Source organism: Gadus macrocephalus, chromosome 21 (assembly GCF_031168955.1).
Source record: "Gadus macrocephalus chromosome 21, ASM3116895v1".
Classification (NCBI taxonomy): domain Eukaryota; kingdom Metazoa; phylum Chordata; class Actinopteri; order Gadiformes; family Gadidae; genus Gadus; species Gadus macrocephalus.
In genome coordinates this window covers 1810861-1826738 of record NC_082402.1, presented here as the reverse complement: position 1 = coordinate 1826738, position 15878 = coordinate 1810861, and the positions used below count along the sequence as shown (strand labels likewise).

At 48.3% G+C, this 15878-nt stretch overlaps 1 protein-coding gene across 2 annotated transcripts; it reads left to right on the top strand.

The window, feature by feature from the left end:
* The first annotated feature begins 2483 nt into the window (after positions 1 to 2483).
* LOC132450076 (L-rhamnose-binding lectin CSL2-like) lies at positions 2484 to 8395 on the top strand. Of its 2 annotated transcripts, XR_009523781.1 has the most exons (10): positions 2484 to 2594; positions 2766 to 2798; positions 2997 to 3041; positions 3267 to 3402; positions 3638 to 3741; positions 6684 to 6728; positions 6839 to 6977; positions 7089 to 7192; positions 7286 to 7984; positions 8023 to 8395. XR_009523781.1 is itself a non-coding variant. In XM_060042049.1 (9 exons), the coding sequence occupies exons 1-9, from the start codon at positions 2564 to 2566 to the stop codon at positions 7294 to 7296; spliced, it is 648 nt and encodes a 215-aa protein (XP_059898032.1). In that variant the 5' UTR covers positions 2484 to 2563; the 3' UTR covers positions 7297 to 8395. The 2 variants fall into 2 exon arrangements, 1 of the variants encoding a protein (XP_059898032.1); XM_060042049.1 differs by having other exon boundaries at positions 7286 to 8395.
* Positions 8396 to 15878: the final 7483 nt, after the last annotated feature.

The following is a 15878-nucleotide window of genomic DNA, read 5'->3' as shown; positions in this document are numbered from 1 at the left end:
GGCATACAAACATCCAGTCCAATATGAAAGAAAAAAGCTAGCTTCATTAAGGAATCGAACCCCTTATCCCCGCGTTAATGAGTTGTTCTCTGACCACTAACCCTTCAGGTCTTAGTACATGCGATTCAAGAGTTAACCACCTGACAATCTTTCAACTTCGGTTGCCTAGAAATTGTAAAGACAGTGATGTGTGTACATTGTTCGAGTATCCGTCACTCGCGATGTGTGTGCAGTCCAAAATGAAAGAAAAAACCTTGCATCACTAGGGAATCGCACCCCCAATCATCAGTCTTTAAACGTTGGTCGTTGGTAACTGTAAACAAAGAGATCGCATTTTGTTTAACTGCTAACTAACAAACGGGTTTATGCGTTCACTGAACAAAGATTATGGAAATAAAAGACCACTTTTCCATCAGAAAAATCATCAGAACCGTTATTACCAACCCATAGACACTAAGCCAAAACCTTTCTCACATGCACACTAGAGCCCGACCGATATAGGATTTTTAAGGCCGATACCGATACGAATATTTTGTGATTAAAAAATCCGATATGCCGATATATCGGCCGATATATATATTAAAAAAAAAAATCCAGAAACGCGCAACAAAACAAACAGATTTCCCTAACATTGGTTATTTGTAGTTATCCTTTAAATCCTTTTCACTCTCAACTAACACGTAACAACAGCAAAACTGGACATGGTAGTCATGAATTAAGTCATGCTTATCGACTTTAGAGAATTGATGGGGATGTTCTTTTAATTGTTATTCAAGCAATGTATGTCTTGCGACAGTTGCCAACTTACCATGAACACACTTGCACACATGAGCTGTGTTGGAAATCATTCCCTATTCACTCTCACTATTCCCTATATAGTGTTTATGATATAGTGCACTATATAGGGAACGAACAAACGAGAATTCGGACACTACGCTGAACATTTCTAAGCGTCATTTGCGTCAGTAAATGCGCCGGGTATTTGTGTGACGCAGACAGATGCTCCCACATCAAGTAAACAAACCGGGAAATCCCGAGGAAAGCTGGAGCTTGTATTGATGTTGAATGCAACATTTCCTTGATCAAGTTTTTTTTATTAATTTTGAATATTACATTTTCTATGTTAACTCCCAATTAAATTGTTGACATCTCTAAACGAAAGCCGGAGACTCCATCATTAAATGTATTAGTTTTCGCGGTTATTCAGCTTCTTCTTCTACTCCGGAAGAACACTACCGCATTGCATTGTGGTATACGGAGTAACAAGTAGGGAACATCGTATGTACACTCAAATTTTAGTGCATGAAATTAACCACTGAGAATTCGAACACCACTGCAAAATGGCGAGCACCCTATAGTGCACTATATCCGTGATAGGGAATGATTTCGAACACAGCTATGAACAACACCGATGATCTCCGTCGATCTCCGTCATTCACTCTGCCTGAATCAGCGGGTTTGGGGCGTTAGAGCGCCCTCTGGTGGACAAACTTTTTTTTTTTTTTAATATTCATTTATCGGCCATTATAATGCCGATACCGAATAGTTTGAAAAATGCCTAATATCGGCCGATAATATCGGCCTGCCGATATATCGGTCGGGCTCTAATGCACACCCATCGCGAGTGACGGCTATGCGCACACATACACACCCATAGCGAGTGACGTAGGACGTAAAGTCCCGCCCAGGTCGAAGTGGCGTCGATTTAGAGAGTCCCATACACAGACGCCACATTGACGGCTTCCGCCTGCGATGCGTCAACGTTGCCGCCATATTGGAGAGGGCAAGGCTGGCCTGCCAACAAATACACGTACACGGGAAGCTGCTGTGCTCTGGATAAAAAGCTCTGTTGGCCGAGGGAGCGGCCGACCTGCAGAACAGAACGCAAAGCCTTAGCTTCCTTGTTCCTTCTGCAGGAGAGCACCTCCCTCTGCCAAGTGAGTTCAATAATAGCTAATAATAGAACATTATCAGCACTCAATCTTGATCACAGCTCGTTCTACCAGCAAGGGGCGAGCGGTATCACAGTAAACACACATTCATATATCGAATCAGATTAACACATTAAAAATGCTCAATGCGTGGGTTTTAAAATACACTGGCAATTATAAACTTGGTATGAATATATTGATACGTTCATTATATGGATAAAGAACCGTTTTTGGTTCCTTTCATCTTGAATGACCAAAATCAGGGACGGATCAGCAACGCGGGCCGGAGTGGAACTCAGACCAGTACTGTCCACGCCCAGGCTGGACTGATTAGGAATGAAGGACATTTTCAACTCTATACAAGTTAAGCTAAGTTAATTTATCCTTTAGTGTCGCTTTTTTGGGGGAAATTATTTTCTCTGCTTTTAACCCATCATAACGATTGTAATTATTTCTGCTTGGCTTCGCGCCCCTTCTGTGTGGGAGGTCCTACAGCGAGGGCCCCGCCCACACCTGCCTGCATGGCGCTGGGTGTGGGCGGGGCTTGTTGAGTCCTCTCTGTATAAATAGCCGTGTCCCTTTGGGGGAAGCATTAGCAGCCCTGCTGAGCTCCCACCAACACCTCTGGAACCATGCTCAGCTCTCTCCTGCGCTCAGCGCTCGGTAAGTACTGTGATGGAGTCACACCTTCTGGGACCCGGGACCCCACTATATTCACTCTCTGGCTTTCAGAAACAGCAGATGATTTGATTTATTGCTGTTGGAAAATTTATTTTGCTCAAAAAAGCAAAATAAGTGTTTTTACAGATGTTAAAGATGTGGTTTCTTTTTTAGTGTTGGCGGCAGTCTGCTGTCTTTCATATGCAGGTAAGGGGTGTGTGTGTGTGTGTGTGTGTGTGTGTGTGTGTGTGTGTGTGTGTGTGTGTGTGTGTGTGTGTGTGTGTGTGTGTGTGTGTGTGTGTGTGTGTGTGTGTGTGTGTGTGTGTGTGTGTGTGTGTGTGTGTGTGTGTGTGTGTGTGTGTGTGTGTGCGCTCTTCTCTGAAGCCATATCCTCTATTTCCACAGAGAGCGTCATCACTTGTGAGGACCGGATGCAGCGACTGAGTTGTGGTAAGAAAACCCGTTATGAGGTCAAAGTGTCTCACCGTGCAGTTACGGCTCAGAAAAGGCTCCTGTGAACCTGGAGCCACTGTAACTTACTCCAGAAAACTCCAAGACGGACCCCCAAGTGTTCAAACGTTCTTATCCATTAACTAATAACTAACAAACTAAAGAATTGCTAAGTGACTGAAAAATGAAATGGATTGTTAAATGAATCTCTCATCTTTCCCACAGATCAAGGAGTGGTCAGTGTGCTCACAGTGGCCTACGGACGGACTGACAGACAGACCTGCAGTGAAGGCCGGCCCCCAGGACAGCTGGACAACACTGCATGCTCTCAAGGAGGCGCTCTGGAAGCCCTTGCAAACAGGTGCCCGGGATTGAGGGCTTCCCCGAACGTACAACTGCACTCTGTAACGTTGGACTGAAACCATCGCTCTCTTTGGGAATGGGATCCCCAGTGGATACTGGATCGATTATTTGGTTATTGTGGATAATGGAATTATAGTGTTTGTCGTTTTGGTTCCCAGACAGTGTTCTTTGCATGCAGGTATTTGTAGCTCTCGTCCTATTAGTAATGTGCGTTATGATCTCATCGTGTGAAGGTGTAACGGCAGAAGGATCTGTGAAGTGGACAAAGCGATCTTCAGTGACCCCTGCCCTGGCACCTACAAATACATCCAAACCACGTACACCTGCCTCCCTGCACGTGAGTCCTGTCACTCTGTGGTGGAACCCTTAGGTTCCATACTAGGAAAACACAATATCTGTTTCCGCTGTTAAGCAGATGACACCCAAATTGATATGCCACTCAAACTCAAAGATCCCAACTCAGTTCAACGGCTTTTAGACTGTCTTGATGACATGAAATCATGGATTTCGATCAATTTCCTTAATTTAAATGAAAATAAAACGGAGTTTATAGTAATAAAGCCAAGTAAAGCTTGTACATTTAGCATAGAATTAGGATCCCTGGAACTATGGAAGCATATATGTAGCAAAATTCAAATGGCAATGCAATTAGTCATTACATTATGCAATTGACAATTCATTATGCAATTTAATAACGTAATTTCTAAATGCGTTATTCAAAGTGTATTTTAGTATGCAAATTGACAATGAAATCCTCGATACAATTTGCAATATTTATAACAATAAAAATAGAAAAATATTGTCAAATTTTTTGAGGTCCTTTATTCAAATTGGAAAGCTATAGCGTCCCCGTGATTGCATTGCACTTCACCACGCTCCGTGTGTTGCAAAATTCAAAAGACATTTCAATCCGCAAAACAAAAACGTATCAGCCAATCGCGTCTGGGCGGCATCTACGTCACTTCCTCGTTAGACCATCTGATCATTCACGTTAGTACATGGCACTTTATTTCCATCTGTCATAAGGGGCCAAGTTACCTCCCCTTTCTCTGCCTTACCATACCAGAAAATTTGGCCCGCCAATATGACAATGAGCTTCAACCATGCGAGCGCCACATGTGTGTGTGTGTATGTGTGTGTGAATACACACGTTGTACACTTCTTTGTAATTTGGATAACCGTTCTGCGGTTGGTGTTATGGTGAATAACACGTCGGGTTCTCTGACCTCTCTGGTATTTCCACAACGAGGCTCGTAGTGGTGGTTATCTCAGCCATGGTTGAGAAGGAATTAGGGGAAAGGAACTTCGGCTTTGACCTTGAGTATATGAACTGCGACATCGAGGAGAAAGGGATTGTTGCCCGTGATTGCCTCCCACCAGAGCCCCATCGCCCGCTGCCCACTGCCGAGGCACCACCACCGCCGCGAGGCACCACGGTGCGGCCCCGGCCGTGGTGCCACGGCGCTGCCCGCATCCGAGGCGGTGGTGCATCAACAGAGGGCAGCGGGGCTCCGGCAAGAGACAATCGCGGTCAACAATCCCTTTCACCTCCATGTCGCGGTTCAGTCTACTTCAGATTGATGTGGAAGTGGAAGAACCAGAGACTTCGGAGAACCCGACGCGGTCGTTTGAGATTCATAATATCGTCGTTCAGCGTTTTGCAAAAGTGTTTTGCGGATTGAAATGTCTTTTGAATTTTGCAACACAAGGAGCGTGGCGGAGTGGATTGCAATCACGGGGACGCTATAGCTCTTCAATTTGAATAAAGGACCTCAAAAAATTTGACAAAATGTTAGTCTATTTTTATTGTTACAACTTTTGCAAATTTTATTTAGGATTTCATTGTCACTTTGCATATTAAAATACACTTTGAATAACGTATTTACAAATTACATTATTAAATTGCATAATGAATTGTCAATTGCATAATGTAATGACTTATTGAATTGCAAATTGCAAATTTTATTGCCATTAGAATTTTGCTACATATATGCTTCATTATGGAACCTTATTCTAAGCACTCCGTTAGAAATCTTGGTATCATTTTAGACACAGATTTTAAACTGGACAAGCAAATTAACTCTTTGGTAAAATCCAGCTTATCCAAATTACTACTCACCATCCCACCGTCAAGTCTGAAGAGCAGGGGGAATGGGGCTCTTTCAGTTGTTGGCCCCAGTGTCATGGTTTTGAATAATGTTTTTTGGACTTTGGCGGCATCAAGTGGCCGTACATGTGTTATTTAAGTATTTTCTGTTCCCTTGCTTTGCCAATTAGCCCCGTCACCTGTGTCTTGTTGCTCCGGTCACATGACCAATCAAGCCATGTATTTAAGCCCTGCTTTTGCCTATGTTCAGGGCTTAGTCTTTCTGTCAGAATTGGGGATCAAGCCTGGATCTACGAATCCACAGTTCTACTCTGAACCCAGTTAACAAAAAGGGAAGGGTATAGACTCAAGTGCAGAGAGGGTTTAACTGAAAGGTTGTTTATTACAACAAAGTCTTTGGGCAAAAACACAGATCAAATTCCAAAACGAGGGCAAAATCCAAAAAGAGCTAAAGATCCAAAAGAGAAGGCAAAAGGAAAACTCAAAAACAGGTAGATCCTCATCAAAAGACTGAAGTCCAAAACGTCATACCAAAGGGGCAAATCCAAGTGGGTAATCCAGAGGGCAGGCAAGCGGTCAAAACACAGGGGATCAATAATAATTTCCAATACAAGACTTTAGCTTCGGTCAGAGTACGAACGTGGCACATCAAAGACAAAGCACTGAACATAGGCAAAAGCAGGGCTTAAATACATGCCTTGATTGGTCATGTGACCGGAGCAACGATACACAGGTGACAGGGCTGATTGGCAAAGCAAGGGAACAGAAAATACTTAGATAACACATTTACGGCCACTTGATGCCGCCAAAGTCCAAAGTGCAAAAAACATTATTCAAAACCATGACACCCAGACTGTGGAACAAACTCCCTCTTCATGTTAGGCTAGCCCCTTCAATGCCCATTTTGAAAGCACTCACAAAAACTCATTTATTTTCTCTTGAATTTAACTCTGCATACGTTTTATTGTCTGTGTCCGGTTTTGTGCTTTAAATGTTTTTACGTTATTTGTGTTTTTATAACTCGATAGCTGATTTGTACAGCACTTTGGTCAGCTGTTGTTGTTTTAAAGGGCTCTAAAAAATAAACTTGAATTGACTTGACTTGATTGTGAAGTACTGAAACACTGGACCTCCATGTGTGTGAGTGATGTCTAACCAGTGTTTCTGTGCAGATCGTGTCGTCGCCTGTGAGGAGTCGGAGGTGGAACTCTCCTGTGGTAGGATTCACCACCGCTGTGTCACGATGTGCTCAACAATAAAGTCCCATATTTCATCTTCACCTGCAAGTTCACATGTGAGGTTCTCTTCCTGTCTGCTCCCCACCCAGACGCCGGCCAGACGATAGCGTTCATTGGAGCGTTCTACGGGCGCGCCGACCGAACCACCTGTATATACGGTCGTCCTGACGGTCAAGTCAATAAAATCACCTGCTTTAATCCTACTGCGAACCGAGTTGTAGCTGAAAGGTACTGATCCTGATTCCTCTCCCTGTTAAGATGTACATTCATAGCAAATGAAGAGCTGTCACTGGGTGACTTCCAGATTGGTGAGAGGAGTTAACAACCGTGTCTCCACAGGTGTAACGGTAAAAGCCGTTGTAGTGTCTATGCACTGAACTCAGTGTTTCAGGATCCCTGTTTTGGGACCGCCAAGTACTTGGAACTGGCTTATACCTGTCAATGTAAGTTTTGGAAGTAAAAATGTTTTCCTACAATGTGGATTTACCCTTCTACAATAGAACCTGTTCTTCATACTGAGCTTTCCAATCCAACAGATCCCCTCTGAGGAGAGCAGCAGGCCTACACTACAAACACCAACATCTGAAGACACATGCCCCCCCCCCCTCCAGCTCTCCACCTGATGAATTAATCTTGATCTTGCTTTTTGCATTAAATGATTATTACAACCTTCAAACTCATGCTCTGATGCAGTCATGTGTGTTTTGAAAGAAAGAACATCAGTGCATACAAGTAGACCTTCATCTTCTACCAGTGAGAACTTTTGATGTCTTTACGGATCCATTTACACCATTCTATGTCTACTAGGTTGACCTTCTGAGGTCAGAGGTTATCGGCCTTATTATTAAAGCCTTGTTATTAAAGCATGCTACTGTTTGGATTCAGCCAGATCTCATCTATATAGCCAGACTTCTTCCTTCCCTGAGATACTAATCCAAGACACTGGATCCACACACTTTGAAAATCCCTTCAAACAAAATTCTCTTCAAAATGAAAAACAGAACTCCTAAAAACCGTTATGAGATAATGATTGATCTCAGCGGTGTAGAAATTATCATAAAAATATGTTGGAATAAACTGGAGGGGAATTCCTCTGTGGTCTCTGGTAAAACGTTGTAATATTTATTTTACAAAGAATGTAAAGATGGTAACATGGTCTCGGTCTATGATAAGACCTTATTGGCAGCACAAGGAAAAGTACCGTAATGGACAGAATATAAGACCCCTCGAAATAGGTCTGAAAAAGTCGGGTCGTCTTATATTCGGGGTCTAGTATTCAGAGCGCAGCTTCTCTTCTTCGCCTCTCCCTTTAAATGTCGATACACATTCGCGGCCCCAGGTGGCGCCAAAAACTGGTTCCGGGAAGAAGTAGTCCAGCATCCTTAAAGGGACACTGTGTAAAAATGACTCCCATCTAGTGGTACAATTGTATATTGCATTCAAACTAATAGTGCTCGCTTGTTAAAAAACTACGGTGGGCAGTATGTGCCAAGAAGCTGTGTTATGACATCCAATACTACCTCATCGAGTCATTCGAGTGATGATGAGGTTCGTTATTTCAAACAAATTTCAAACTGCATTGAATCATTAGTGTAAGCTAATGATGTATGAGTAATTACTCCTCGAGCAAGATAGTGAATTATTTCGGTCATCATTCACGCTGGCTCAGAGTGAAAACGAGTTGCATTTCCTGTACCACGTAGTGCTTTTTGTCCCTCTCGGCAGTTCATAGACCGGAAGAACATGGAAGCCTCCGTGAAGCTTACCCGTCCTATGTAACTACATATTAGTTATTCTTCGCTCAGGAGGATAAGCGAGATTTTTGGCAGAAATAATTTTACACCAATGAGGACTCATTTATGAATGAATACGTTGATTTGAGGTAATAAATGACTTAAAATATTACACAGTGTCCCTTTAACAACCAGCCCGTTCTATTTCATGCAGGCTACGCCGTCTAGGCTTCGCCTCATGGGCTTGTCCCGTGCGCGTTCTCGCAGGCACCGAAAATTTCAACTATGCACCAATCAACGTGGGCACCGCCCACATTTCCCACGGTACCGTGAATATAAGGCGGCGCATACCGCCGCCCTTCCTCCCTTTTCTTTCAGCAATTGTACCGATCTACGAAGAAGAAGAATGACTTTGAACCTTCAAACCGGTGGCAGTGGCGCGGGCGAGGCGATGGACCAACGGCCCTTTTCAGGGCCGCTGGAGAGCGCATCTATGAGAGCTAGGGGGTCCTTTGCAGGGCCTCAGTGTGCCTCCTGTCCCACCTCCCTGGCGCCGGGTGACTCACTTTTTTCTCTTGATCGTCGCCTTGCTTGAGCTAGGACAAATTCGTTTTTTTATTAAGCTGTTGTGTTTTTGCACATCCTCGGCTTTTTTTAGTCTTATGCGCCCCGGTGACTCAAGTTTTTTGACGGGTCCAGCAGGAGTGCGTTGATGGGGCTCCGCTCGCAGCTTCGCCTTAGCCCATAAGACGAAGCCTAGACGGCGTAGCCTACATGAAATAGAACGATAGTTATGATATATTATAACTCTAGTTCTATGATTGTAGGCGTAGCCGTCTAGATACCACCTGCTGTACCCTCCAAATGCTGAAAGAAAAGCGTGGAGGATGGGCGGCAGTTTGCGCTGCCTTATATACACGGTGCCGTGGGTAATGTGGGCGGTGCCCACGTTGATCGGTGCATAGTTGAACATTTCAGTGTGCGCAAACACGCGCACGGGACAAGCCCATGAGGCAGAGCCTAGACGGCTATGCCTACAAGCATAGCCCTAGAGTTATAACATAATAACTATCGCTACCAGGTTTTAAAGATGGAAAGACAGGGTGAGCATTTAGAGAAGTGGCTCAAAAGTGGGTCAGGTCGATCCACAACAGCGGAGGAGCTATGAGGCCAATTTTTAAATAATGGTCGTCAATGAGGCTGAGTCAAGGAACAACTGCCAAGCTGCCAAGAAGTTCGGGGTCACGGAGTGTAACGTAAGAAGATGGCGAGCACAAAAACAACGTCTCACAGATGCCAGTCAGCGCAAATCTGGTCTGCAAATCTTTTTTTCTAAATGTTTGTGTTGTAAACGGGGGGTCATCTTATAATCAGGGTTGTCTTATATTCGGACCAATACGGTACTGTGGCCCTTCAATGCTGCGTTGTCCCCAGATGACATATTGATCCTGACGGACCAAAGGCCGCCAGTGAGCTTGTTTACATTCGACCTTAACGCTAATGCTGCTCTCACTCTCCAAGAACAACACAAAGGATATGGTCCTCATGTTGACTGTTCATCCACGAGTTCATACATACTAACTTTTGGCTAATACTATAAGCCATATCGCAGAAATAAGAACACAATATTAAACAATCTGAAGTATACTCCATTCAGGCAGAGCCATTCCTTGACCTCTCTCTGGTGAGGTCACCATCACACCTGCCTGCATGGCGCTGGGTGTGGGCGGGGCTTGTTGAGTCCTCTCTGTATAAATAGCCGTGTCCCTTTGGGGGAAGCATCCCTGCTGAGCTCCCACCAACACCTCTGGAACCATGCTCAGCTCTCTCCTGCGCTCAGCGCTCGGTAAGTACTGTCATGGAGTCACACCTTCTGGGACCCGGGACCCCAATACATTCACTCTCTGGCTGTCAGAAAATATGTTTTTTACACGTGATAATGATTTTGTTTGTTTTTTAGTTTTGGCAGCAGTCTGCTGTCTTACAAGTGCAGGTAAGGGGTGTGTGTGTTTGTGTGTTTGTGTGTGTGTTCTCTTCTCTGAAGCCTATATCCTCTATTTCCACAGAGAGCGTCATCACTTGTGAGGGCCGAATGCAGCGACTGAGTTGTGGTAAGAAAACCCGTTAATGAAAGGTTCGGACGACCGGGCCAGAAAGAACAAAATGCAAACATGAGGTCAAAGGGAAGTGTCTCACTGTGCAGTTAAGCCTATACTCAGAAAAGCAGGATGCTCTTGACACACCGATATGTTTATTCAGAGACTTCCAGGTAGTTTGCTTCTATGACAGCCCTACTTTCTTGGGGTCTGACGCGAAGCACGTTGGCATGTCCAAAACTAAAAGGCTTTGGGGATTTGGTATGTGGGCCCTCGGTCAAGTCTTGGAGACTGTGCTCCCCGGTTCAAGGATGAAAGATCGACTCTGAATATTATGAAGTGCAGCGCTGAAAAAGAGGGGTCAGAACTGGCTCCAGCCGGAACCTCGTCCCACAAACAATATCCAAATGAAAAGAGATGGACAGGATTCAACAGCAGCTGAGATTGGAACATGACCCATTTCTTCAGTTTGCACTGAAATCAGACCCAATATTTACAGAGCAGTGATCCCTAACACACACACACACACACACACACACACACACACACACACACACACACACACACACACACACACACACACACACACACACACACACACACACACACACACACACACACACACACACACACACACACACACACACACACACACACACACACACACACTCCTCCCCGTATTTTGGCCTTCACCGATTCAGCGTTTGCTGTTTCAATTTCGCAATACCAATTATTGAATAACACAATAGAAATACAAATATATTTAATAATATTATTTTATTCAACTTAAACGATAGAGTAGGTGGTTTGTACAGGTAGCCCAGTACGAACCACGTGACCGTTTGGCCCCCTGTCGACTGTTTTAGGAACTGCATATCGACGTCACTGCCAAAACATAATGCACGGCATTCATTTAATACTCGGTGGAAATGCAACCTTTTAAGAAGGAGTCACCATTAAAATGTGTTTGAATAACATTATGGCGATAAATGTGCATTTTGATTCCCATGGCATGAAAATTTCCCTTTATGAGGTTTTCTTACAATAATATGAGTTCCCCTAGCTTGCCTACGGTCCCCCAGTAGCTAGCAATGGCATTGGGTGTAAAACGAGCTCTAGGTGTCCTGCTCCGCCTCTGAAAATGGAAGCTCAGACGCTCCGATTTCGAATTTGGCACAATCCGTCATCATAAGGGGCCAAGTTACCTCCCCTTTCTCTGCCTTGCCCGCCCAGAGAATTTGGCCTGCCAATGAGACGATGAGCCTCAACCGTGCGAGCGCCACATGTGTGTGTGTGTGTGTGTGTGTGTGTGTGTGTGTGTGTGTGTGTGTGTGTGTGAATACACACGTTGTATACTTCTATGTTATTTGGACAACCGTTCTGCTGTTGGTCTTATGGGTCGGGTTCTCTGACCTCTCTGGTATTTCCACAACTTCCACAACTGCAACAAACTCGCCATCTCGGTTGAACTTATGCTGCGTTTGAGTATTCTCTGCGAACCGACTCGGATCTCGGATCTGACGCCGCGCCCACACTTCAAGCGTCTTATTATTTCGCTCGGTCGTTCGAGGAAAACATGGACGCCACCCGGAAAGCTGTTGTCGCGGTAGCATTGGCAGAGGACCAGGCGCTCCAAAATGAGTAGGCTATAGGCCATAGTCAAGTCAAGTCAAGTTTATTTATATAGCACATTTAAAACAACAGTAGTTGACCAAAGTGCTGTACACAAATACAATATATTTGTGTACATAGGCAGAGATACGGACGCAGTAAGGTATTGCAGTAATACGAGTGATTGAAATCGCCATTAAAACCACCAAAGTGGTCCAAGCACAATGAAAACAGTTCATACTTCAAGTCACAATGGGCGCAGTCATCTTGAATTCTGTCTCGGAATTTTGCTCGGTCACCACTGAGTTCAACCGAGATGGCGAGTTCGCCGTCCGAGGAAAAGGGGCGTGTTTGTGCGTGTCAGTAGGCAACGTCCTCGGACCTCCGAGACGGATGGATATTAAAACTCAGCATTAGGCCCCGTTTACACAACGACACTTGCGGGTAAAAACGACAAAATATTTAATCTGAAATGCCTTTCGTTTAGACGGTGACGGCGTCTTTGGGGCTTAGCAATGCACAAATCTGAAACCACCCTCCAGAGTGGAAATCTTGAAAACGCTCCGCCGTAGCGTTTCCGTCTACACTGCCATGACGCAAAACTCTGCTCAGATCTGTTCACGTCGCGTACGCGTTTACGTCACATACATGCCCCAGTACCGGGAAATAAACAAACATGTCAGATTATTTCCATGCGTCGCACCGTCAAGCTGCTCTGGCAGCTCTAATAAATTTACAGGAGTCTTTCCATGAAATGTACAGATATTATTACTGAACAGAGAGGGATCTGTAATTATGTTTTGGATTTCGCGGCACAGATAAGAGAAGGAAGATTCTACGCATGCGCTCAGACATGGCGGTGTTGTGTAATAGTGTATCACAGCGCCATCTAGCCGCCTGACATGCATACTGTGGCATCCCGCCCCTGAAGCCTCGGCCTTCACGGTCCCGTGGGACCGTGAAGGACGGGGTGTACCACCCCCACCCACCAGCCGGCGACGGAGAGCACCGGGTCCTTCCCCCCAATCAGCGGGATGGGGGACACCTGGCGGCTGGGAGGAGGAAGGCCCGGAGCCACTATAAGAGAGGCAGAGACACGCATGGACGGGAGAGGCAGAGACACACATGGACTGCAGAGGCTTGAGGCCCACGGAGACCCAAGCGCACCCTTAACCTGTCTTTTATAATTGCAATAAACGCCGAAGTCGGCTTAAACCAACCGTTGCCACCTGTTTTCCTGAATCCCGGCCCATTCTCCAAGCCGGATACCACATATGGTGGAGAATGCAGGCAACTTGAGCGTTCCCACTACTACTACCCCACCATGCAGAACCCGGACGGAGCCGCGGCGTTGGCTGCCCAGCAACACCAGCGGGAGACCACCGAGAGCCTCGCCCTGCTCCGCGAAGCTGTTCTGCGGCTGACTCAGCACGCCGTCCGCGATGCGCCGACCGCCGCCCCGACCAGCCGCCTCACGAAGCTGGGACCGGAAGACGACGTGGAGGCTTACCTCGAGGTCTTCGAGCGGACTGCACAGAGGGAAGGCTGGCCAGAGGAGCAGTGGGCGCACATAGTGGCGCCGTTCCTCACCGGACCCGCCCAGAAGGCGAGCCAGGACCTGCCGGCGGACATCGCCCGCCAGTACCCGGCGCTCAAACAGGCCATACTGGCCTACTATGGCCACAACCTCGCGGCGCGCGCACAACGCGCGCAGGATTGGCGGTTTGACGCGCAGGGAGCGGTGCGCACCCAGATCGCCCAGCACAGCCGGCTGGTGAAGCGGTGGCTGACAGCGGGAGAGGGCCCCAGCCCGGTCGACCGGGTGATTATTGACCACACCCTGCGGCGACTCCCGCCGGACGCCCGCCGCGTGCTGGCCCACCATCACCCTGCCACCGTGGACGACCTGGTCCTTCAGCTGGAGAACTGGCAGGTGGCCCAGCTCCTGAACGCCGGACCCGCCCCAGCCCCACGGCGCGCAGAGACCCGCCAAGCCCCGAGGGGACCCCCCATCGGCAACCCGGCTCCCGGCGTCACCCCACTGAGCGGAGTACCGGAGAACCGGGAGGTGCGGCGCTGCTTCGGGTGCGGCCAGTACGGCCACATCGCTCGCTATTGCCCGAGGGGACGTGATGTGTCGATGCCGTCAGCGTACGCGGACCCGGGGGCGGACCACACGTGCATGTTGGCGACCTGCTGGTCGCAGGGAACCTCGGGTAGTCCGACGATCCCGGCGCGGGTCATGAACCGGGACACGCAGGCCCTCTTAGACACTGGCAGTGCGGTTACCCTCCTTCGCCCCGACCTGGCGGGGGGGAAGGCAGGGGAACCTATGGAGGTGGCCTGCGTTCACGGGGACACCCGGACTTACCCCACGTGCCACGTGGTTGTCCGCACCCCACACGGGGTGTTCACAATCAAGGCGGGGATTGTCCCCCACCTACCGGTCCCCGTGTTGATCGGGAGGGATTGCCCGATCTTCCACCGGCTGTGGGACCCGACGCGGGAGCTACGGAGCTGGAGAGGCCCTCCCCGCAGAGGGGCGCGGGGGGTTCGGCAGGCCTACGGGGCCACCCGGCGTCCATCATCCCCGGGAGAGCTGACGGCGGAGGACGAGGAATCGGAGGGGAACGGACCTTCCCCACCGGGGACCCCGGGGCACACAGCGAGAGGTCCCGTCCGGAGCGAGACACCGGAACCTACCCCCGACACCACGGAGACCCTCACAGCCTCCGAGCAGCCGGACCCACCGGAAGACCCGGAGAGCTCCCCCCTCACTGAGTTCTCGGACTTCTTACCAGAGAGGGGGGAAGGCTCGTCCCGACCCGGCCAGTTCGCCACCGCTCAGCTCCAGGATGAGGCCCTCAAGCACGCCTGGAGCCACGTCCTGGTTCACGACGGGCAGGCCCGGGACTCGGTGAGTCACACACCACATCCGCACTTCAGCACCAGGGGGGGTCTGTTGTATAGAGTAGCCTCCGGGGAGGGGGGAGTGAGGGAACAGCTAGTGGTGCCCCGCCCCTATGTTAGTAAGGTGCTTTTTATGGCCCACACTCACCTCCTGGGGGCCCACCTGGGCATGGACAAGACCCGGGAGCGGGTCCTAGCCAGGTTCTATTGGCCGGGGGTTAAGCGGGATGTGGAGCGCCACTGCCAGGGGTGCCCCGAGTGCCAGCGGGTAGCCCCCCGGTCCATCGCTAGACACCCCCTCATTCCCATGCCCATCATTGAGACCCCCTTTGACCGCTTAGCATTAGACATCGTGGGGCCCCTTCCCAAGACCAGCCGGGGCCACCGCTATATCCTGGTGCTAGTGGACTATGCCACCCGTTACCCCGAGGCCCTCCCCCTGCGCGCTGCCACCGCCAAGGCAGTCGCCCGTGAACTAATGCTCCTTTTTAGCCGGGTGGGAATAGCGAAGGAGGTGCTCACCGATCAGGGGTCGTGCTTCATGTCACGGGTGATGAAGGAGGTCCTCAGGCTTCTGCAGGTGAAGCAGCTCCGGACCTCGGTTTACCACCCCCAGACAGACGGCCTGGTTGAGCGCTTCAACAAAACCCTAAAGCAGATGCTCAAGAAGGCCATGCAAGCCGACGGGAAGAACTGGGACCAACTACTACCCCACGTACTGTTCGCGGTGCGGGAGGTCCCCCAGGCGTCCACCGGGTTCTCCCCCTTCGAGCTGTTGT